The sequence below is a fragment of the Phascolarctos cinereus genome, unplaced genomic scaffold (genome assembly GCF_003287225.1).
Source record: "Phascolarctos cinereus isolate Bilbo 61053 unplaced genomic scaffold, phaCin_HiC Scaffold_5;HRSCAF=322, whole genome shotgun sequence".
Lineage (NCBI taxonomy): Eukaryota > Metazoa > Chordata > Mammalia > Diprotodontia > Phascolarctidae > Phascolarctos > Phascolarctos cinereus.
In genome coordinates, this window is record NW_027555958.1 from 274,384,097 (window position 1) to 274,406,728 (window position 22,632).

At 35.5% G+C, this 22,632-nt stretch overlaps 1 protein-coding gene across 10 annotated transcripts in view; it reads right to left on the reverse strand.

Annotated features, from left to right (window-relative positions):
* The window catches only part of BPTF (bromodomain PHD finger transcription factor), a 193,338-nt gene that overhangs the window by 56,551 nt on the left and 114,155 nt on the right, over positions 1-22,632 (reverse strand). For 7 of the 10 annotated variants that reach the window (XM_021000977.2, XM_021000979.2, XM_021000978.2 and 4 more), the window contains 9 exons: positions 19,502-19,631; positions 18,355-18,490; positions 15,078-15,344; positions 11,836-14,215; positions 6,315-6,439; positions 4,931-5,059; positions 4,082-4,232; positions 3,608-3,731; positions 1,955-2,207 (listed from right to left, as the gene is read on the reverse strand). In XM_021000977.2, the coding sequence (XP_020856636.1) occupies positions 1,955-2,207; positions 3,608-3,731; positions 4,082-4,232; positions 4,931-5,059; positions 6,315-6,439; positions 11,836-14,215; positions 15,078-15,344; positions 18,355-18,490; positions 19,502-19,631 (3,695 nt within the window). The remainder of the gene's footprint in view (positions 1-1,954; positions 2,208-3,607; positions 3,732-4,081; positions 4,233-4,930; positions 5,060-6,314; positions 6,440-11,835; positions 14,216-15,077; positions 15,345-18,354; positions 18,491-19,501; positions 19,632-22,632) is intronic. The other 3 variants (XM_021000980.2, XM_078155881.1, XM_078155880.1) reach the window with 1 other exon arrangement.

Below are 22,632 nucleotides of genomic sequence, written 5' to 3' on the forward strand. Positions count from 1 at the left end.
GTATTGAAATGTATTGCATGAAGAGAATACATCCCTCATGAAAATGTGAGAAGGGAAGGAGCGAGCTTTCACAGGAAATTTTCTACAAAGGAACACATTTTTACAATCACACTAATAATGACTGAGGTATAGAAAACATCCCAGTGCTATTTACTGATTTTAAGAAAGCTTCTAATTAGGTAGAACAAGGTATTTCATATATAAGAAACCATAAAAGATGTGATAACAGAGACTGCTTTTTTCCAACAGCACAACAGTATCAACACCAAATCAGTTCTGCTTGATAGAGACCTGAATGTTCAATAGCCAGAAAACCGTTCTCTAAAAAAGTCCAACAAAAGGTTCTCTTATTGATGTGTTCTAATATTCTTATTTGTATGAATTAGACTGAATCTAGAACACTACAGCTCCTCCCCCCAATGAAATCCACAGTGATATGAAAGACTATGGTCAAACCAAAGGCAAGCCCTGCTGAGTAAATGGACAGAAGGCTGACTGGATTGCTAGGATGTGAATTCACATCTCAATTCTGCCATTTACTACCTGTGTAACCTTGGGCAAGTCACTTAACCTCTGTGGGCTTCAGTATCCTTGTTTGTAAAATGACAAGTTCAGACAGGATGACCTCTTGTGTTTCTTCTAATTCTAGATCCATGATATTATGAATCATCCCAATAAAAAAAAGAAAGTGGTTAAAAACAAAAACACCTTTTTATCCAGACTTTATATGTAACTGGATGGGCAGAGAATTAATGTATACCTTGGAAAAGTACTACAGCAATGATGAGCTGGAAGTGACTGGACTAGTTCTCATCTGGGAAATAAGTATAGCTTAATGCTGCAAAAGCCAATCCCCTTCCTCACTGATATTGATATAATTTCAATGATTCCAGATGATTGTGAACCATGGAATGGCACAATCTCAGAAGCATCAAGGCTTCAAATTTTAAAACGCAATGTACAATGTCACAGTGTATGCAGGCAGACTACATTTTGCCAACGAGGCCCTGCATGACAAAACTGGCTTAAAACACAGTATCAAGAATATGTATGGGAAGAAAAAGCAGCGAGCTGATGCACAGAGAATGAGAAACAGCTGGTAGAGAGCTTGAGTGGTATGTTAACCCTGATATATCAAAAGAATAAGAGCAAGGCTTCCAGAATACTGGCAGATTCTCATGGAAGGTTACAGGCAAGCATGAGCAGAAAAGACAGGGATAGATTGGGCAAAAGATATAGTGCTGCAGACAGGACCCAGACTTTTGAAATCTAAGCTCCTTCAAAGTATCAAAGTGAAAACTATGTTGGTAACATAGTCAAGAAGAAAGACCAATGAGCTGAAAGTCTGCAGACCAGGGGCAGGGGTGATGTCTTATCTCAGTTCTGTCATTAATTAGCAGTACAATCTCAGGTATTACCACTTATCCTGAATTCTGATCATGCTCTATTTGAAATTGTGTATATATAGACATGGACTCAGTCTGAGCTAGCTGAAAGAGGACAATTAAGACAGAGCTCTGGATTAGAAGATTAAAAAAATTGCTTCTCACTTAGGTTTTTTGACTACACGCACAGAGAGGTGATCCTGAGTAAGTTAATTCTCTTTCACTTTCAGAATTCCTCCCAGATCTAACATTAAATGATTCATTGTATTATAAATGAAATAGTTAAAGGGCAAGAGAAGGCATTAGCTAATATTTGGGGGATTACTTATAATGGTAGGATATAAGCTTTAGTTGAGATGAGAAGTTTAGATGAGAAGACACTGAATATAGGCCAGGCACAGAATGTGTCTGACATTAGGTACCAGCTTACCTAAATTTAAAGAGGCTCATCTATTCAAACAGTGCCTAGAGAAATGCTAACTTCCAAACAATCTTTGATTTCAGTAGATGGAGGTGGAACATGTTTTTCTGAACTAAAATCAATCCCTCATTTAATGACTATTGTTTACCTGAACTTGACTGGCCTTGTTTAACCCAGGTAGCAAATGTCTGATGGAAGTTCTTGTTCTGCTGGAATGTCACTGTGGCTGGAGATCCAACCTTAGTTGTGAGTACCACTTTGGTTCCAGTAGTAACTGGGCCACTTATAGGGGCTACCACAACTTTCTGCGGGGTGGAGACTGTGCTGGTGGTACTGTTTGTTGTAGTAGTGGTAGAGGCTGCAATTACTGCTGGTAGCTGTTTCTGCTGCTCCAATCGTTTCTACAAAGTAAGTTAGCAAAGGAAATAAAAATTAATAAGTCAAAGATGGGCTCACAGGTCCCCAAACTAGTTTCCTTCTTAAGTTAAGAAACTCAGTCCAAATACTCCTTTTGTAAAGCATCAAACACCTGAAAATGCGACCCATTTCCTATTTGATTCTGGCTAAATAGGTTATTTTTCAAAAGCCAAGGTCTACTTCAAATAACAGGAAACTCAAATGGTAGAAATTTTCTCCACATGAATAAACTCTTCAAATTCTCAGTCTGAAAATAAACATTTAAAATTACAACAGGCGTTAGTAATCTTATAGTTGACTGGGACACTCTGCTATTCACTGATGGAATTTACAGCAGGTGCCAGATGAAACTGCAAATCATATTCATTTAATTTCCATACTAATTTATCCAATCAAAAAATGCCTGTCAATATCTACAGCTGTTATTGTAGGGAGTAAATCTGCATTCAACCAAGCTGAAACATAAAGAATTTTTCTAGACTTCTTACACTACTGTGTTCAAAAATCACTTTTAGAAACAAATAAATGTCAATTTGCACTTAGTCAGGTTCTTCTTACATTCTGCTCTTTCAGACTGTTGGATCAACCAAAACAGATACTTATCAGATCTTAGTCACAATAAAATGCTCAAAGTTTCCAATAGCTTATTGTTACTAGTTTGTGAATTCTTTCCTTGTACTATGTTAAATACAAATGTGTCCATTTTTCAAGGTAACGATTGTACATACAGCTATTTATATCAAGGTAATTACTTTCCAAGGAGATGCTAAAGATATACAAAACCAAAAAGAAATAAAGTAATGCAAGTTGGAAGAATACTGTTTTTACTTTGAAAGACAAATTTCCAAGAGGCCAACACATCCTACTGGGATGGGAATTTATATCATTCCTGCTAGCAAACTATTTGAACTATGACAGCCTCATAGTATTACAATCTGAATAACTAAGTGTTGGCCAAACAGTGGTGTTGTAGTGAGAAATAACTGATTTAGTGAGATTTTTATAAGCCATTTGGCTTATTTATTTAGATCTTCAACAGACTACAGAATTTTTCTGGTATGATAGTTTTTTGTATGTTTTTCTTAACAGTTAGAGAAACTGCATCTTAGAAAGGTACTCAAATAACCTTTATAAAACTAGCAAGTTAAAAAAGAAAAAAAATTCTACTTTTGTACATTATTCAAATAGATGTACATTAGTAAACCAAGGACTGTTTTCAGACAGTGAATTTGAGTGTTTCATTTATATAAACAAATGGGATAATATGTATGCTGCTTCAAACCAAACACCACAGTCCCAGTACTCAATGCTGTAGTTTGTATGCATGCATTTTAGGTAATGATGCAAATTTGTTGACAGGTGGGACTAGTAACAGCTCCCCCACCTGCTGGGCAGCCAATCGTTGCTGTTTTAGTTGAGCCTCCATTTGGGCCTTGAACTCCTCGGCCTTCTTCTGTTCACTAACCTTAGCCTGCTGCTCAACTGCCTGCGCCTTTTCCTTCTCCACTCTGAAAAAAAAAAAAGGAAAAATATATCAGATCATTATACTTGTAGGCTTTTAACATTAAGTGCTATTTGGATGATCATGGAACAAAACTGCCAAACATTAAGGATTTTAAAAATGCTACACAAATTGAAAATAAGATTATAATCAAAATAGAAAATTTAAGACAAGTGGATAACTTGAAAGTACAAGCTCTTAAAGAACTAAATATGAGTAAATATTCACCATTTTTTAAACAAATGGAATAAATTAACAACTGCATGCTTAATAAGTTAAAATTATATTTTTTATTGCAAAGTGATAGATTCTTTACATTTTATACATTTTGTGATCAACAATTAGTTGTATAGTTACCTTTCCGCAAATGCCCGGATCTCCCATAACTCCAATTCCTCTTCTGCTACCCAGGTTTCAATTATAACAGGGCCTGTTTGCTTAGGTGTTTCTGGCCTCTTTGGCCTCAATGCACTTGATCGAAGCCCTTTCCTCTGAGGTGTAGGCGTTTCTTTGGATGGAAAAGGAATCAAGACAAGTCAAACCATATAACTTTAAACATTGTTAGTGGATCTTTTTTTTTGTTAATACCTTACATTCCCACTCTAGCACCTTTGGTCATTTTATTTTAGGTTTTCTCCTGGAATGCCCTCCCAAAATATTTTCAGCTACTGAAATCATCTCCATACTTCAAGGGCTGCCATTTCTGAAGCCTTCACTAATTACCTCCAAACAGATGTAATTTTGCCCTAGCATTCTATATCACTTTTATGTTATTTTAGTAAGTATTTCTGTAATGTGACTCTCACCTCTTCTGTCATCCCTAAATATATTCCTGTTTCTTACAGGTCTTAACATCTGATAAAATTTGCCAACGACACATATCAATGTGATATCTCTTCTTTGTTGACTTATTACTATAGTATAATTCTGTAAGTATTTGTACACAAGTGCTCAAAAATTTTGTTGTCTGGTGATATTCTTCTGCCCTGTTAGGCTATAGATAACAATGGGAATTCACTGTAAGAATTAAAGCATTTATGTGCACATAAAACCATTTCTCTTTGTGTAAAGTCCTCGTAAGAGTCACTTCTAAATGAACAAATTATACAGAAATATTCACATGAGAGCCAATGGAGAAAGTAAAAAAGTTGAGGGAAGTTAGGCCAATTAAATATTTATGTACATTTGTTTTAAAAAATTCCTTACCCTTTGGAGCCTCTGGAACACCAATGGGACAGATGATTTTCCTGATGCAATATTCTGATCGAATGCCATATGGACCAACATCTCTTCGCTTAATTATTTCAGTTGTTGTAATTTCTGTGTCTGATGTTTCTATGGAGATTGAATGAAGATTAATTACAATTTAAAATATAAAGAAAATATTGCTTACTAAAAAGTCACCTCTGTGGTGTCTAGGGGTGTGGAATATTGCATTAACTGTCAGGGCTTTTGTGTTAAGTTATTTTTGCTGAGCTCTCTCAGTCTTTGTTACAAGGGAAAGTTCACTAGAGAGAGAAGGAATACATACGGAAATAAATATGATGTAAAAACAAAAGGTCTACATTTTCAAAAGGAGGAAAACCACTGCAAAGTCCAAAGAAAAGCCAGCTAGAGTGGAAGGGAAGAACTGAAGATCAGTGAGAAATGGGGTATGCTAAATTTGTATAAAATACCTGACAGACTCTATAGACGTTGGCCGATGCCAGTATAGGGGACTTCACGGGCCCAGATGAAATACATTATTTCTGTGAAACGGAACTATCACGTATCAGGGGACCCACCAGGTATTCAAGTTTTCCTATATATTGAATTCACACTCAGTACCCTGTCAACTCTACTATACCAATCAATAAAAAGCATTTATTAAGTGCTTACTTGGAGAGAAAAGTGACAAAAACTGTCTCTGACTTCCAAGAGATCAATATCTAATAGTGGAGACAACATGTAAATAACTAGGTCTACACAAACGATATACAGAATACATGGGAGCTCATTTTAGAGGGGAAGGTACTAGCAGGTGGGAGAATGGGAGAGCTTGAGGGAATGGAGTGTTGTGTTTGAAGGAGAGCATTAGATAAAGTTCCTCAGGATATGGAACGGTCAGGGGAAGCCCCTTGTGGAGTAGTCATATAGGACATTATTGTTCAAAAGCATGTGCATCATGAGCTACGTGATCACTGATGAAATGCTACATGCAGCCAGCTTCCATCTCCTCTTTAACTGTGGACTTGTTTCTAAATTGAGGGATGTTACCAGAAGGTAACTGGTAGCACTGAGGGAAGGAACAGAAGACTTTTGGCAAAGTGAGGCAGAAGGTGAGGTATGAGTATCCTAGTTACAAACAAGTCTGATTCCTAGTAACAAGCAACTTTTCTATCCACATTGTTTTGTACATCATAAACGACTCACACAACACTTAGGATTAGATGACACAATGCAAACTTCAGTTTATAAAACTCAAATATTTTTAAAACGAATAAGCATTTTAATTTTTAAAGCAAACATAAGACATGCTTAAAATCAAATCCCACTGTCATTTAACTCTGATACTAATGTTTAAACAAACAAAAATGTATAAATATACTACCTGTTCGAGTAGTCCCTCCCCCAGGAGGAGTTTTGGCTGCCATATCATCCCACCTTAAACTCGCCCAGAGCAACCGCAACATAAGACTTACTCCAGCCAATGACTTTACTGTCTGAAGTCTATATCTGAAATAAATGCCAAAGAAACCACAACATGTAAATTTCATGAAACTAAAGAGTCTTCCACTTCTTCCTCATCCTATTTAAGTAACTATTTAAGTAAGCTTCTCAAACATTTTGGGCAGTAAGCTACCCTAGAAAACCAGGGGACTGACTTCTCTTTCCTTTGAACTCTAAGATTTAGTACACTGTGAAACATTTTCATATTCTACTTGGCATTATATCTGTGTTCTTGTCAAATTCTTTCCTATTACAAAGATTGTAAGTCCTTAAGGGCTGGGACTGTTTTATCTAAAAAAATAATCCATCTCAGTGACTCATATAAATTAGATGATCAATAAATGTTATTGGATGAATCATAGTGATTGGGAATAGGCAAAAGGGTTCATAAGTATACCTTTACACAGACAATTCAAAATGTTTAACATCCAATGCCAGAGGGACTTATGGCCCACATGAATTGATAAATCTGTTGCACAGCTGGCACAACAACACAATTCTATGTTAAGATTTTACATATTTAAAATGGATTACAAAATACCAAAACTATGAAACAGGAAGACAGAAAAATTTAGAAGAGCAAACCCAGGAGAAATAAATGAGTTTAGATCAGACCAAAGGTAACTAGAGTGGTAGTGACAGGAGAATAAAATTGTCTGAAATACTACTTTTGAGTGAAAAAAGTTGTCCTATACAAATTTTCTGAACCCAATGAACTTCAAAGATCTACAGACATAATTTGTAGCCCTCTAAAACCTATGAACTATTAGATACCAGATAATCCTAATGTAGAAACATCCATGAAACATTAATGTCTTGGAAGTCCTCAAAGAGAGTCATTAGAGAAATATTAAATTAGTTACTAATGGTGATACAAATAATTACTTGCGTGCAAAATTGCTAAACATTTAAGGAAATTTTAATACAAATGTGAATTAAAGTATGTCCTAAAACATTTATTTCAAAACAAATTACATTACTACAATGAGCTTCATGACATTAAGATAAGAGAGTTTAAAAGCTCTAAAAATTGAACTTATAATGTCAACTCCTGTTCACTTCCTCCTTTTAATTAAGAAAACACTGGAGGGAAAAAAACCCACATTGTTTCTATTCCCACTAGGAAAAGGGTAAATCAGTAAAACTTAGAATGAGAACAGCTCTGCAGTAGCCTGGCTTGTTGGGAACAGGAAAAAGTTAGGCAGTAGTAATCAATCAACCAACCAACATTTATTATGTGTCTTCTATCCTGTAGGTATTGAGGACACCAAGAAAAAACGAAACAGTCGCTGACCTAAAGGAACTTACTTTCTATTAAAGGAAACAATAAGTACTTCTATAAGTGTATGTAAAATAAATAAAAGGCATGGGGGGGGGAAGGAGGGAGGGAGATTAGTAAAGGCCTTATGTAGGATGCGGCATTTGTGAGCTGAGCGTTGAAGAAGACCAGAAGTTCTAAGAGGCAGATCACTTAGCAGAGTGTCTGGCAGATAGTCTGCACTAAAATGCTTATTCACTAAGATGCTGAGGAAGTGCATTTCAGGCATGGGAGACAGCCTGTGCAAAGGCACAGAGAAGAGAATAAACTGGAAAAACTGCAAGCTTCTCCAGCTTAATTAAAGTCAGGTCTGCCTGCTCTAGCTCCCTTTTTTAATAGGAAGAACTAGACTAGAAGAATTAATAGCCTTTCAGAGATGGCATATCAGCTTCATTTATTCTCTCTTTATGAAGGTGAAGATGTGGCTGGGAAATTTCTTTATATGGTGTTAAAGGGTGGAACTGACCACCTGTAAGTGACACTTTCTTTTCTTCCCCATTAAGAAGCTGTTTCCATGTAAAGCTAACAAAGCTGATTAGTAAAAATGGCTGTTGATGATTACGGGGGAAAAAAGGGGTGGGGGAGTTATTCTTCCTATGTACTTTCTACAACCTCAGTATTACCTCCTCTAAATAGGCCCTTTTAAAATAGAAATACTCCTGCAACCTTAACATCCAGCACTTTAGTGAGTGGGAGATCAGTTGTTGACAGAAAAAAAGGGACACTGGAAAGGGAGGCAAAGGATTGAACCTGATGAAGGAAAAGGGCATTGATAGGAAGCTGACAAGGCACTGAAGTTTCATCTGCTGTACCGTTGTGTACAGGCCAATCTTGATTATGCCAATCAGGATTACTTTATGTGCCAGTACAGATGCTAGAGGCTGGTGATTCTTGACCTAGAACTTCAGACATACATATATTTATATATCAACATAAGAATGAATTCCAAAACCATCTCTAACTTCTAGATTACACTAGATTCTGTTTCACCTCTTCAGTACAGATAAATAAGAACTGACATCTCTTTTAACTTTGATAAATGAAGTAGTATTCACAGATTTCATTTATCACAGAACTTGGGGTAGAAAGAGACCTCATGGCCACTCAATACACTCCATTCTCCAAAGGAATCCTCACTAAAACCTATCATACAGCCTCTGCTGCAAGATCTCCAAGGAAGGTCATTATCTCTTCAAGTAGCCCATTCTACTTTTGGACAGCTTTAATCACTAGCAAGTTTCTTCTTGACATCAAATCCAAATGTGCCTTTTTACAACTTCTTTGCAACCCACTGCTTCTAATTCTGCCCTATGGTGCCCAAACCAGCATGTCCAATTCCCCTTCAACATGATAAACCTTCAAATATTTGAAGATAGCTATCATGCTCTCCCGGTAAGTCTTCTCTTCACCAAGCTAAATAACTGTTATTCCTTCTACCACGCTTGATATGAAATGGACATTAATCCCTTCACTATACCAAATGCTCTTCTGAAAAGTCTCCAGTTTATTTATATCCTTTTCAAATCTTTGACAATATTCCAGAGGCAGTCCAACTGGGATAGAACACAGTCATCCTTATTCATGAAAGTTATGTCTTTACTACTATAGTATAAGATCTCATTAGCTTTCTTGGCTGCCACATCTCAGGGCCACTTACTGATAACTGAACCTTCACACTACTGAAATGCAGAGATGTTTTTCAGACAAATTGCTATCTCTATCACCTTGTACTGGTGAAGTTGATTTTTTGAATCCAGGTGTACCTTACACCTAATGGATTTCATATTATTAGATTTATCCCAATATTCTAGCCTGTTAAGATTTTTTTGGATCCTGATGTTGTCATCCAGTGTTTTAGTTATCCCTCCCAACTTTGTGACATTTACATATCTGAAAGCATAAGAATTACCCCCTTATCCAAGTAACTTGATGAAAATGTTAAGTGGCACGAGGCCAAGCACAAATCTCACAGTACATCACTGGAGTCCTTCTGCTAAGATGACACCAACCCATAAGGATACTATTTGAGTCCTGACCATTCAGCTGGCTCTGAATCCATCTAATTCAATAGACTGGACCAAAAGCTCTACTATTTTTCTACAAGAATAGCACAAAAAACCTTAATCAAATACTTTCCATTAAAATCTAAGTAAACTTTACTATAGATTCCCCTGATCTACTAAGCTGATCAAATAAGGAAAAATTAGTCTTGTGTGACCTATTCTGAATTTAGGATGTATTTAAAGATCTACATGCCACCTAATCAGTTGGACAGAGAATGTGGAAAACAGTTTTAAAAAGTGACAGAAATTACATAAACAAATACCAATTATCCCCACAATTTGTATTTTAACACAATATAAAATAAGGCTCTCAAAATCTGGCACCTAACAGTACTAAATTTGGGCAACTAGGAGAAATAGCATTCCAGCAGATCTTAATATTCACCTACGAGATTAGTAAGAACAAAGTTTTGCCTCAACAATTGCCAGGTGGTCATTAAAAAAAATTAAAATATTTGTACATTGTAACTTTTCCAGTGGGAAAGAGGTTACCTGCTGGACAGTCAAGGATACATTTTTGAGACCGTTCTCAATGAAGACAGCTGAAAAGTGCAGAGTAATCCTACAAATCCATGAATTGTAATGAAGCTTTCCTTGATTCCCTGCAGGATTCTGCAAATCCTTCACTGCAGGCCCTGCAGAGAAATTGTACTTTTCAGCTGTCTCTATTGAATGTGTAATGGAGTGATGATATTTTAATCCAAATCAAAAGGCAAGCTATAAAAAATTTGGTTAATTATTATCAATTAATAAAAGATGACATTATTAACTGAAATAAATTATAATTGCATTACATAGAGCTCTGATATGCACTTGTTTTATGGTATCGCATTTCAAGGACTAGTCAAGTTCCAATGGGAAAGGAAAGAATTAAAACTTAATTTATGAAGGAGTTTTTTACAGATAGGAGGCCTATCTAATAACTTACTCAAGTGACATTTGTGATTAATGGAAGCACAGAGAATTATGTACAAAAGCTTCCTAATGGCAACTAATATGTACCCTGGCACCCCAGCATGTCTAACTGAATAGTCAAAACTACATGAGAGTTCCCATTATTTAGACTCTTTACCCTTCCGAGTTTTAAAGATAAGGGAAAGAAAGAGCTCAAGGGCACAGCATTTGACAAAGGGAAAAAGCACAGCAGCCAAGTGAGAGGGAAGAGCAGATGAAAAGTGTAACAGAGAGCCCTGGACTGGGAGTTGGAAGAAAGGGTAGTTCCAGCTCTGACACTTAGTACACATCTAACTTTGGGTAAATCACCCAAACTGGCCTTAGTTTTCTCATCTTCAAAATGAGAGTATTGAGCTAACTGAGGTCATTTAAGATCCCTTCCAGCTTTAACATATGATGAGTTTATAAACTTAAAAATGATGTGTGACAATTTGTCCCTAGAAACAATGTCTAGCGTAAGAAATTCCTAAATAAGGAGTACTTCTGGAAATAAACTCCAAAGGAATCTAAAAGGGTAAGGAAAATCTTAAGAGTTGTTTTTGAAATATATATATATATATTGCAGAACCTGAAGGAGTGTTTACTGTGCACAAATCTGGATGTTACCATCTCAGCAGTGATTTCCTTTTAATGATTCAAAAACATTTCAACTTACTTTTATCATTGTTTATGCATTACTTAATGGAAATAAAGTAGCAATATTTCAGAAACATACAATAATTTGATTCCATAAGAATAATCTCATCACTGTACAAAATAAATGGCAGCAACTTGGGAAATTAAACTATGGAAGCAACCTAGCTTGACATTTCTCTTTTGTTCTCTTAAAAGCAAAGCTGAGATTAATCTCCAAAGTTCCAAATATCCTGACCCTTCAGCAATTCTTTTCTGTTTGTGAATGCTAGCTTTTTGGGTCTGAATTCTTTTAGATTACATTACATTAATATTTCTGTGTTTGTCAATTAAAATGTAGTTCTGTAGTCTAATTTTAGTAACTCATTTATTCAAATGCATTTTTAAAATTCCCATAATTACCCATTTCTCCAAATGGTCTTTAAAACACCTACCTCCATGTGATACCAAAAGTAGGTCTTGGAGATGGATATGGCCATATATCCAAGGCAGGTTTCGCATTGTAATTAAAACAAGGTACCTCTCGGATGCCACCTTTTCTGGCCAACTTTTTCAAGTCATCATTAGGCAAAACAAATATGCTCTTTTTGCTGCTCTTTGTAACAAATTTCCTATAGGATGGCAGAGCTGTGCCAGAACGAGTCTTCTTAGGTCTGGAAAATTTCATTAGTTTTACTTTGTCTTTTGTAGAATACTCTTTGCTCACAGTCATTGATGTTACTAATGTGCCCCCTGGAGTGGTCAGTGAATCAGTGACTGTTGTTGTAACAACAGTTTTACTGTGCTCCTTCACAGAGATGACATCTACATTACTGCCAGTAGTGGGTGTGCTCAGTTTTGTAACAGTAGTAGTGGTGGTGGTTACAGTGGACATGGCACAATTTTCAGTAGAGGAGACCACCGATTGCTGATCACCTTGGGAGGCCACTACTTCTGCAACTTTAAACACAGTTTTTGATTCTGTGGCCACAGTTGATGTTGTTGTGGTGACTTCTGTGATCACTGTTTTTCTTGTAGCATTTCCATTGCCATTTTCCATTTTGTTAGCAGGCACACCATTCTGATCATTAAAATCACTACTTAGGTTAGACTCTTCACCAGAAGTAACAGGTGACGGAGGAACTTTTTTAATTTCTGAGGTTTCAACCTCCATATTTTCTACTTGATTAACTGAGCTGCTCTCTTTACACGATGGTGAAGATGCTATGGAAGGACCATCAACAGAAGCAGCTTTTTCATTAGAATGGTGTTTTTCAACCAAATGTTGCATACTCTTGGGCCCTTTGATTGAGGTTAGATTTTCCACGTTACCTTGGTATTTACCATCAATATCTGAAGAACTAAGTAAACATGATTTTGTGTTCAAGTTACTTTTTTCGTTGAAATCTTCCATGATGACATCTCCATTCATGAATGGCTTTACAGGAGCTTCCTTAACAATTAATGGCTTGATCTCATGTTCAGGAATTGTTTTAATACTATTAACCTTTGGTTCAACATTACCGGTTCCTACCTTACTATCAGAGATCTCTTTCACGTATTCATCTTTTGAAAATACCTTAAATTCGTTATCTTTCCCATTAATTTGAAATGTAGTTGCTATTTCTTTCTCTCCCTTTTTCTCAGTATCTCCATTTTCGCTATTCTTTTTGTCTATTATGTTCTTTAGATTTATTTGATGATGACATTTATTCACTGAGCTCTCTAATTTCTGCTCTTGACTTGGTTTTTCACCATTAGCTTCAGTTATTTTACAGTGCAACATATCACCACTGGCTTTTTCTCTGGGTTCAAGAGTCTGCTTTTCAGAAGACATGTCTGAAACTAATTTTAGACCTTCAAGAACTTGTTCCTGGTTCCCTATGGAGCATTTTAAATTACTTTTATGGCTGTTCTGTGCAAGCACATCCTCTTCGTTACTGTCCTGAGTGAATAAAGATTCAGAGCTCTTTTCCAAAGTGCTATTATTTTCAGAGTCACATGCCTGTTTTCCATATTTTTCTCCCAAAGCTGCTGCTTCAGAGGTAGCTGGAACATCTGTGTCACAGGTACTTTCATGAACCACTGGTTCTGAAACACTTTCAGAAAGAGAAACAGTGGTATTTACCGGCAGGAAATCATTTTCCTTTTTAGTGGCCAACATACTTTTTTCATCTTGACTGACTGGTTGGTCATCCACATTGAGGGCATCATGTTCTTTTGCTTTAAGCCTGTCTTGTTTCTGACATTTATCAGCAATTGCAGGTTCTGATACATCACTGATGACAGAATTTTGTTTCTGGAAGTCTGGTTCTGGGCTCTGAATGGAGACTTTTTCTAGTGCCTGACCTTTTGTGGAATGTTTACCTGTATAAGTTACATCAGAGCCACTGATCCTAATAGTAGAGTTTTCATTATTTTGTGAACATTCTTGAATTAGATCTTCTGTTCTGTTACTATCTGAACCCTGTGTTTTCTCCTGATCAGTAATGTTGGCTTGACCCCCCTCTTTTGCTTTCACTAATACACATGATTCAGCCATGCTTTTCAGGGGACCTACAGAAGTCTTTCCTTCCAGCTTCATTTTTTCAAGGCGCTGTTTTTCTTCCAATGTAAACTGCTTCACTCTCCTTTCAAGTAGTCCATCTAATTTGGATGATTTTACTTTCTTTTTGTAACTAGTCCTTAGATGAAAACCCTCACTGACATTAATTACATCTGCTTTAAAAGAATTTTCCTCACATCTTGTGGATGAATCTGTTTTTACTTCATCTATCTCCATAGGTTCTTCCTTGATAGGCTTATTACTTTCAGAATTAAGCATTCCTTTCTCATCTGTGAACCAAAAACATTTCTATTAATACAATTTCAGTATTAAAATGTATAAATAATAGTGTTATTTCATGGATATAGTTTTATTTTTATATTGCCTTGTTTTCTTTATTTTCATTCTAGTGTGAAATAGGTAATATAAAAAATAAAACTATACATTTTCAAAATATATATTTCCAGTCTCTGGCATATGAATACAATATAGAATTTGGAAAAGCAAATTTTTCAGAAACTTTACTGATAAATTACTACATACAAAGAAATATTTTCACATAAGATTTACAAACCTATAAAGATTTATAAGCTTTTATTAATAATCTACAATGCAGGGGCAGCTAGATGGTACAGTGGATAGAGCACCAGCCCTGAAGTCAGGAGGACCTGAGTTCAAATCCAGCCTCAGACCAAACACTTGCCACTTACTAGCTGTGTGACCCTGGGCAAGTCACTTAACCCCAATGTATTAGGCATTGTGTCAGGAGATCTTGTTAAAAAGAAGATTTTTTTTATCTTAAATTATCTTCAAGTTCACATATATTTTAAGAAAAACAATACTTTATATATACATATCTATTGATGTATATATGTGCTTGTGTGTATATTTTCGTGTAATCACAGACACAAACATGATACGGAGACAGTCATGCGGATATTGCTACAAGGCTGGCTTCAGGATAATAAACATTTGGCCAAAGCTACTGAAGACCACCTACTAAATAACAGAGAAGATGGAATCTGCAGTGGTGCAGGGAGCACTTGAGAAGTGAAATAATAGATCCTTGAAATGTATTTATGTATGCATATATACACACACATACACATATTCACACATCTGTATTAAAAATACAAATCATCATTGCCGTACCTTTTTCTTTTGTAGCAACTACATCTGAAGAGGTCATATCAACTTCAGGTTTTTCTTTAAGCACTGTACTTTCTTCCTTAGTTTGGTCTTTCTTCTCAGAAATTTTTGTAGTTTCCATTTCAGTTTGGTCTATTTCTTGTAGCATTTCTGAATCACTTGCTTTACTTTTCTGAGAACTGGTCTCCAATTTTACTTTTGTTGGACTTCGCGTTAGACTTCTTCTTTTATCAAGTTCACACTCATTTTCACCAGCGTCAAGATTTTTGGCTAGAAAGAACCAAATATTAAAATAATCAGATACTACCAGTATTCTAATAATTCTACACATTTTTTTTGTATATCTGGTATAGTGGAATGTTTCTTATTCGCTGTGAATCAAAACCATTTACATACTAGGATCTCTGTATTCAATAACATTAAAATATAATTTAATCTTAGTATTAAATACTCATGGACATAATGAATTTACCTTTATTTTTTTAATTTTGAAAATTTATAGCATTTTATACTGATTAACTTATTTTGCTCAAAAAAGCACATGGTTTTTTATCATTTCCTCCCCAAAATCTATAACACAAGCCTAGCCTTACCACAAGCAGAAGAGTAGTGACTGACTACTTGGTATGATTTTAGAGATGACAAAAAATCTTCTCTGTGTACTAAGGGCTGAAACTATAAATATTTTCTAGATTTCAATCCCCTATTTAAACGCAAACACACAGTGGAAGAGGTACTCTATCATATATTCCACAGTATAAGAATGCTACGATGCTGTTCAAAGAATAGCATCTTTAGGGTTGGCTTTTTTTTGGTGGGTGGGCAGGGTGGAAGGCACTAGAAACAGAAGGGAAAGGAGATACCATAAGGACACTTAGGAGAGAGGGCTAGGCACCAGTGAAGGGAAGAAGGGGGAAAGGGAGATGGGGTAACAATCTTCAGGTAACCTACTGTGTAGGCCCTGTTTAACTACTGAATGCAAGGCAAATACAACAGACCTGCACCAATAAGTCACACTAAAGTTGACATGTTCCTCACTTTAAACATTTTCATTTAAAAAATAACGTGGTCCCACTAAATAATCTTAAATTACTGAAAAACCCAAGAATTTTGTTATGTTGTTGGCCACTTTTGTATTGATGATGAATCAGACTATTAAAAAAATGTTTATTCTGTCAAATGAAATGGTTGGTTGATCAGAATATATAAACTTTTTAAAAAAGTCTTTTCCTAAAGTCTAAAAATGAAAGCATATCCTCTTTTTTCCTTGTGTACTATACACTTAAAAATTATTGATACATTTGCTTTGGCCATAAGAGGTAACTTCCCAAATACAGAATACAATAAATACTAAGTGCTGTATCATCCTTAGTAAATCTCTTAATATTTACATCATATAATAAGTGACTATCCACCGTGATAGAAGTTTACTAACACATGACAGAAAAAGTGTATTCCACCATTGCCACCACTACAGCAGCTCAGCCTAGCTTGTCCCTCTGAAAAGCTTCCATATGATTGCTTCATCCACTGCTGCCACCATGGAGAAGTGGTGCTGGCTCAAGGCATGAGTGAAAAGCATGCCAAAATCCAACTAGGTAGCACTACCCTACTACTGGGAATTAGGTTATGGGAAGTGAAGGGCAGGGGGAGGTGGGATATCCTGGACAACCTTGAATACATAATCAGTTTATTATATAAAACAAATACATTCATAATAAACATCTCTTCATGACAAAAAAGAACATTTCCATGTGCTGAGTGATTTACTGGAATAGCTCATATAACAAATTCCTATATAATAAAAGAATTTGGATTGTCCCTTAGATTGTAATGGATCATGAATAACAAATACTGCACACTCACTACTTATAAGAGTCTGTGCCATAAAGTAAATTATAGCTCTATTAAAAGACAAACAGATTATGATGTTTTCAGCACTGCTGTATACAAAAATCAAACTGTCTCCACAATTCCACCAAGGCAATCCCTCTTGGGGCCAATTTAGTAACTAGAGAACACAACACTGAACTGACACCAATCCACCTGCTAACACAAGCCAAAAAGAGGTGAACATCTTATAAAATACTCTTTATACAAAAACGTTAGCTAATTACATTACAAAGCTAATGGTTTACTATAAAATCACATTATATTGTTTACCAGGCTGCCATAAAATATAGTAACACTTCATTTATTCAGGATCTTTAGGGGAAGAACAGTGATATATGTCAGCTAGGTGTCAGAGGGCTAGATTTTAATCAGGGGGATTTGAACTCAAATTCTGTTCAGACATTTAGCTGTGTGACGCTGAGTAAGCCATTTACAATCTCTCAGATCCTCAGTTTCTTTATCTGTATAATGCATACAATAACAGTACCTACCACAGAGTGTTATTTTGAGAATCAAATAAATTAACATATATAAAGTACTTTGCAATCCTTAAAGCTTTAGTTTTAGGTTAAATGTTTAATGCTTAATCCTTAAATGCTAGCTATTATTATTAGCCACATATAATTCTTATTCCTCTATATTCTACAACTTCACAATTAACTACTTAGATGGAAATTTTCCTAAAACGTTTTATATACTTACCTCTCACATAAACATCACTTAATTTTTTCTTGATAGCGTCATTACAAATATTTATTATTGTACCATGCTAGTAACATTGGACTAATGAGGTATATAGGCATGCTGGCTCCTGTCTACTTAAATGAATCTCAGGCTACTTCACTGTCTGAGTTGTCTCTTCTATTTCATTGTCAGATGTCACTTCTTGCCCATTTCAAGCATTCTTCTGTAAATATGTTACAGGTCCACAAACTAAGTAGCTTTTGTTTTGTTCAGAAACTAACAAGCTTGTTTGAAGTAAATGGGGTCAGTGTCTCTGAGGGGCTCTGCTATGAGTGAAATAAATAAATGAACTCATCATTCTGCCTGTTCTTAATTCTTATTGGGCCACTTGCTGATTCTCGACTGTTGAGAGAAACAGCATCAGAATAAATGAAGTGTCACTGGTATTTATAAAACCAAACAAATTTTGTTTAGGTGACCTGATCTTTAGGACACCTACTTATTTATGAAGCTCTACTATTCTCTGACTTTCCTTATTTCTCACTTACTAATTTTTTATACTATATGAATAAAATAAAACACATCATTTAAAACATGTTCTATTTATAAAGTAGAAGAAAAACAATTTTACCCAGGACATGGCTAATGTGGTTTCAATAAACAAGAAATTAAAAGTATAGAAAAAATAATCTGAGGTACTTACTGTCTAATATTTTTCTGTAATTCACATTAGTATTTCCAGGCAATTTAGGGACAAACCTATGAACATGTGTTTTACTAATCCAACTCCAACCACCGTAGCCCGTTACTCTATACTCTTCTCCTTTTTGTTTCCAAACCTGTTAAAAAGGGAATTATTTTGATCAAGCAACACAAATGACACATTTTATAAGGTATTTGTATGTTTTATCTAAATAATATCATATTCAGTTAGGCATTTCAATAGAGATCAGAAAGGAAGAATATCACTTAAAAGCCACAGGGAGATGAAAAGGAAAGGATTGGCTCCTTCTCAAAGACAGAAAAATAAATATAGATACAAGGAAAACAAATAGAAAGTAATCTGCTTTGGTCTTTGCCATAGATAACTAAGTAACTATCTCTATCTATATATTAAATGCTATACTTACAGTTATCCCAACAAGTTAAACAAAGAATTAACTTATAATGTAGTTTATATTTTGTTAGGATGAAAATTTTTTTAAATTATCAAATATAGCTATTTATAAGATAAATAAAAATGACTACAAACGACTTAAATTATAAACCAGAAGACTCCAAAACAACTAAAAATACTTTTAAGAAATTAAACTTTAATAATTCAACTGATTCTCTTTCATACTCCAAAGAGACTATTCCAAACCTTTTTTTCTTAAGTATTCTTCCCATTTCAACAAAAGACCTCATTCGTGACTGAGAAAATGAAGGCAATTTTGCCATGAGCTCTTCGACCCTACTCTACATCTCAAAACCTTTTTGCATACTATCCCTTATTCTATTTCACCTGTCTGATGAACTGTGTTTGCACTTTCTTTTTACCTCTGCCTCTTAGAATTCCTAGTTTCTTTGAAAGTTCAGCTCAAGTGACGACTCTCACACAGAGCTATTTCATTCCTGATCTCTCTTCATTGCTAATGCAACCTCTCACCCTTGGTCTACCTTGTATTTATTTTGTATAGATTTAAAGGTGTACATGTTATTCCCCTGGATATAATGTAAGGTTCTTGAAGGTAGCGTCTGGTTTTGTTTTTTCTTCTTTGTATCCCTGGTGCTTAACTTGGGGCCTTACACATAGTAGGCATTTAATAAATGTTTGCTGATGACTGTTAAAAGATTTTAGTGACGATTACCTGATGTTTGATTGGAAATGTATATTTCACCCATGTGGCTTGTTGCATTGTTTCTTCCTCCTCCTGTTTTCTCTCTTTTTTTTTCACTTTCTCCTTTTCTTCTCTTTCAATGGATGTCATTCTGTGTAATCTAAAAAGCAGCATTTTATTACAAAATACCTTTTGAAAGACTTTGGTAGTTTATATATTTGAATAATAAGAGCTTAAAATTAATAATTTATCAGGAATATTATCCCATTACAAGGGATTCTTGAAGTATTAGAAATGTTCAATTAAAATGTTTTTGTAGGTTAGAAATTGTAGATAGGCACAATTATTATTACAGCCATTTTAGAGATGAGGAAATTGAGGCTGAGTGGTTAAGTTACTTGCTCAGGGACACACAGCCAGAAGGTGATGAAGGTAATATTTGAACCTAGGTCTCTCCCAACTCCAAGTCATTCTACACTTTTCCAGACCATTATGATCTCTACATTTCACGCTGTGGGCAGGCTTAGTGGTGACTTTGGGGGCCTGACACTGAATGAAGAGGAGATGGCATCTAGCTGATGCTTACATATATGCACATATTTAATCCTTCACATACCACCTTACAGTGAGCAAAGTACATCATTATTACATATTCTCCTTTCTAATCTCTGAGGAAAAGTCATCCCTAATTCCTTGCTAATGCTAATTCTTCTACCTGTGCCCTTGATCCCATCCTTTCCCAAGATGTTACTGTAGCAATCACCCTTTCTTTTACTCTCTGCTACCTCACTAGTTCCTTCCCATCTCTCTACAAACACACTCAGGTTTTCCTTATTCTAAAAAGTTCTTTCCTAGATGCTACTACTTTATTTAGCTATATCTCATTAACCAATTCCCGTTCTTTCTTTTTTTTAAGGAAATCAGGGCTTAAGTGACTTGCCCAGAGTCACACAGCTAGTGTTAAGTGTTTGGTCGGAGGCCAGATTTGAACTCAGGTCCTCCTGACTTCAGGGCCAACGCTCTATCCACTGCACCACCTAGCTGCCACTCATCCATTCCCTTTAAAAGACAAACTTCTTAGTTGCCTTTAATGAACTCATTTTCCTACTGAACATTTCACTGACTCCTCGAAATCTGGTTTCCATCCCTACCATATAATCTCAAAGACTACCAATGACTGCATTTGCCACCTTTTCCAGGCTTTATTTCCTTGATCTTTCTGCAGTATTTGACACACTGATTATCCTCTTGTTCTGGATATGCTGAACCATCTCTGTAGCCATTCCTTTAATGTTTCTTCTGTTGTCCTCTTCCCAACTCCTCATGATAGGTGTTCCACATGGTTTTGTCCTTGAATCTCTGAAATTTCTTTTGTTACCCTACTCTTTTCCCTTAATAATCTCATTCACTCCCAAGGCTTCAACTATCACTGCTTACATCTAATGACTCACTAATTTAAATCACCACTCCTTATTTTTCTTTTCTTGTTTTTAAAATAATTGTCTTTATTATGAATCTAATAACCATTAGATTCTAATCTAATATGAATCTAATAACCAAACATGGACATTTTGATGTACAAACAAAATAATCATCAATGAAATCATAAAGTTCTTTTAAATAGTTTGTTTTTAAAGGAATATATTAAATTTAATGGGGCAGCTGAGTGGTGCAGTGGATAGAGTGCTAGGCCTTGAGTCAAGAAGACCTGAGGTTCAAATGCTGCCTCAGAAACTTATTTGCTGTGTGACTTAACCCATTTACCTCATTTTCCTCATCTGTAAAATAAGCTGGAGAAGGAAATGGCAAACCACTTCAGTATCTCTGCCAAGAAAATCCCAAATGGGATCATTAAGAGTAGTACATAACTAAAAAACAACAAAATTAAATTTAACACAATGGTAACAAAACTGCACTGTTTGTGTTTTCTTCTAAACTTTTTGTTTTCCTCTATATTTGCATCTCTATCATTACTGACTAACTCATGCTTTTTTCTCTCCACCCTCACCCTCCACTCCCCAAAACAGAAGATTTTCCTTGTAACAAATAAGCATATTCAAGTAAAACCTTTACCTGTCTTCTAAGTTCCAAACCTGCATGCCCAACTGCTATAGGAAATCTCCATCTGGACAGACCACAGTACCTCAAACTCAGTGTGTCCAAATTTAAGCACAACTTTTCCCCTAAATAACTGTCTTCTTCTGATTTTACTCTTCTACCAGGGGAATCTCCATTTGTCCAATCCACATCTGAAAATTTAGTAGTAATTTTGATTCCTTTCTCTCATAGCCAACCAATAATGAAATCCTAAAGATTCTATCTCTGCAGTATTTCTTGGATTCATCCCCTCCTTTTCCTTTTTTAGCACCATCATCCTAGCAGTGAAACATTCCCTAGGCTACTGCAATCTTGTCTTAGTAAGTCTTCTCCTTTTTACTTTCTCCTCACCTTCTGCTACAATTCTTTACAAGGCTATGTGTATTTGGTCATATTATTCCTCTGCTCAACATCTCTCAATGAGTTTTGTACTCACCAGGCACTAAACTTTATACTTCTTAGTCTGATATTAAAAGCTCCCCAAAAGCTGGCACCACTCTACTTTTCTAGTCTAATAATAATGACTTCGTATTTAATAACTAGTAATACTTTAAAATGCATTAAATGCTTACAAAGTGTCTTCTTCACCTTTCCTTGAGAAAGGTAATGTAATCTCCTTTATCTTCATTTCACAGTTGAGAAGATTGAGGCTAAAAGGATGGGGGAACTGCCTAAGGCGACCTAGCTAATAAATAATGAATGGACAAACTCAAATTTGTGAATCCAAGTTCAGTGATCTTTTCATTATACTACTCTACTCCTTCTTTCATTTTTCTCAAGCCAAACTGGCTCTTTACAGATCTGTCTTTGGCCCATTTCTCTCCATCTTTATGTCCTTTCACTAATTTCATCCATCTCAAAAGATGTAACTATAATTTCTATGTACATGACTCTTAATTCTATATTAAACAATTCATTATATCGTCATATACTCTAGGATTTTCTGCCTTGTTTAAGCTATGCTTATAATATCTTGCCCTGACTGTTAAATTCTTAACCATCCTTTAAATTTATGGACATACTGTTAAGGAAGTTTGTTTGATCTCATTTGGTAAAAGACCTTT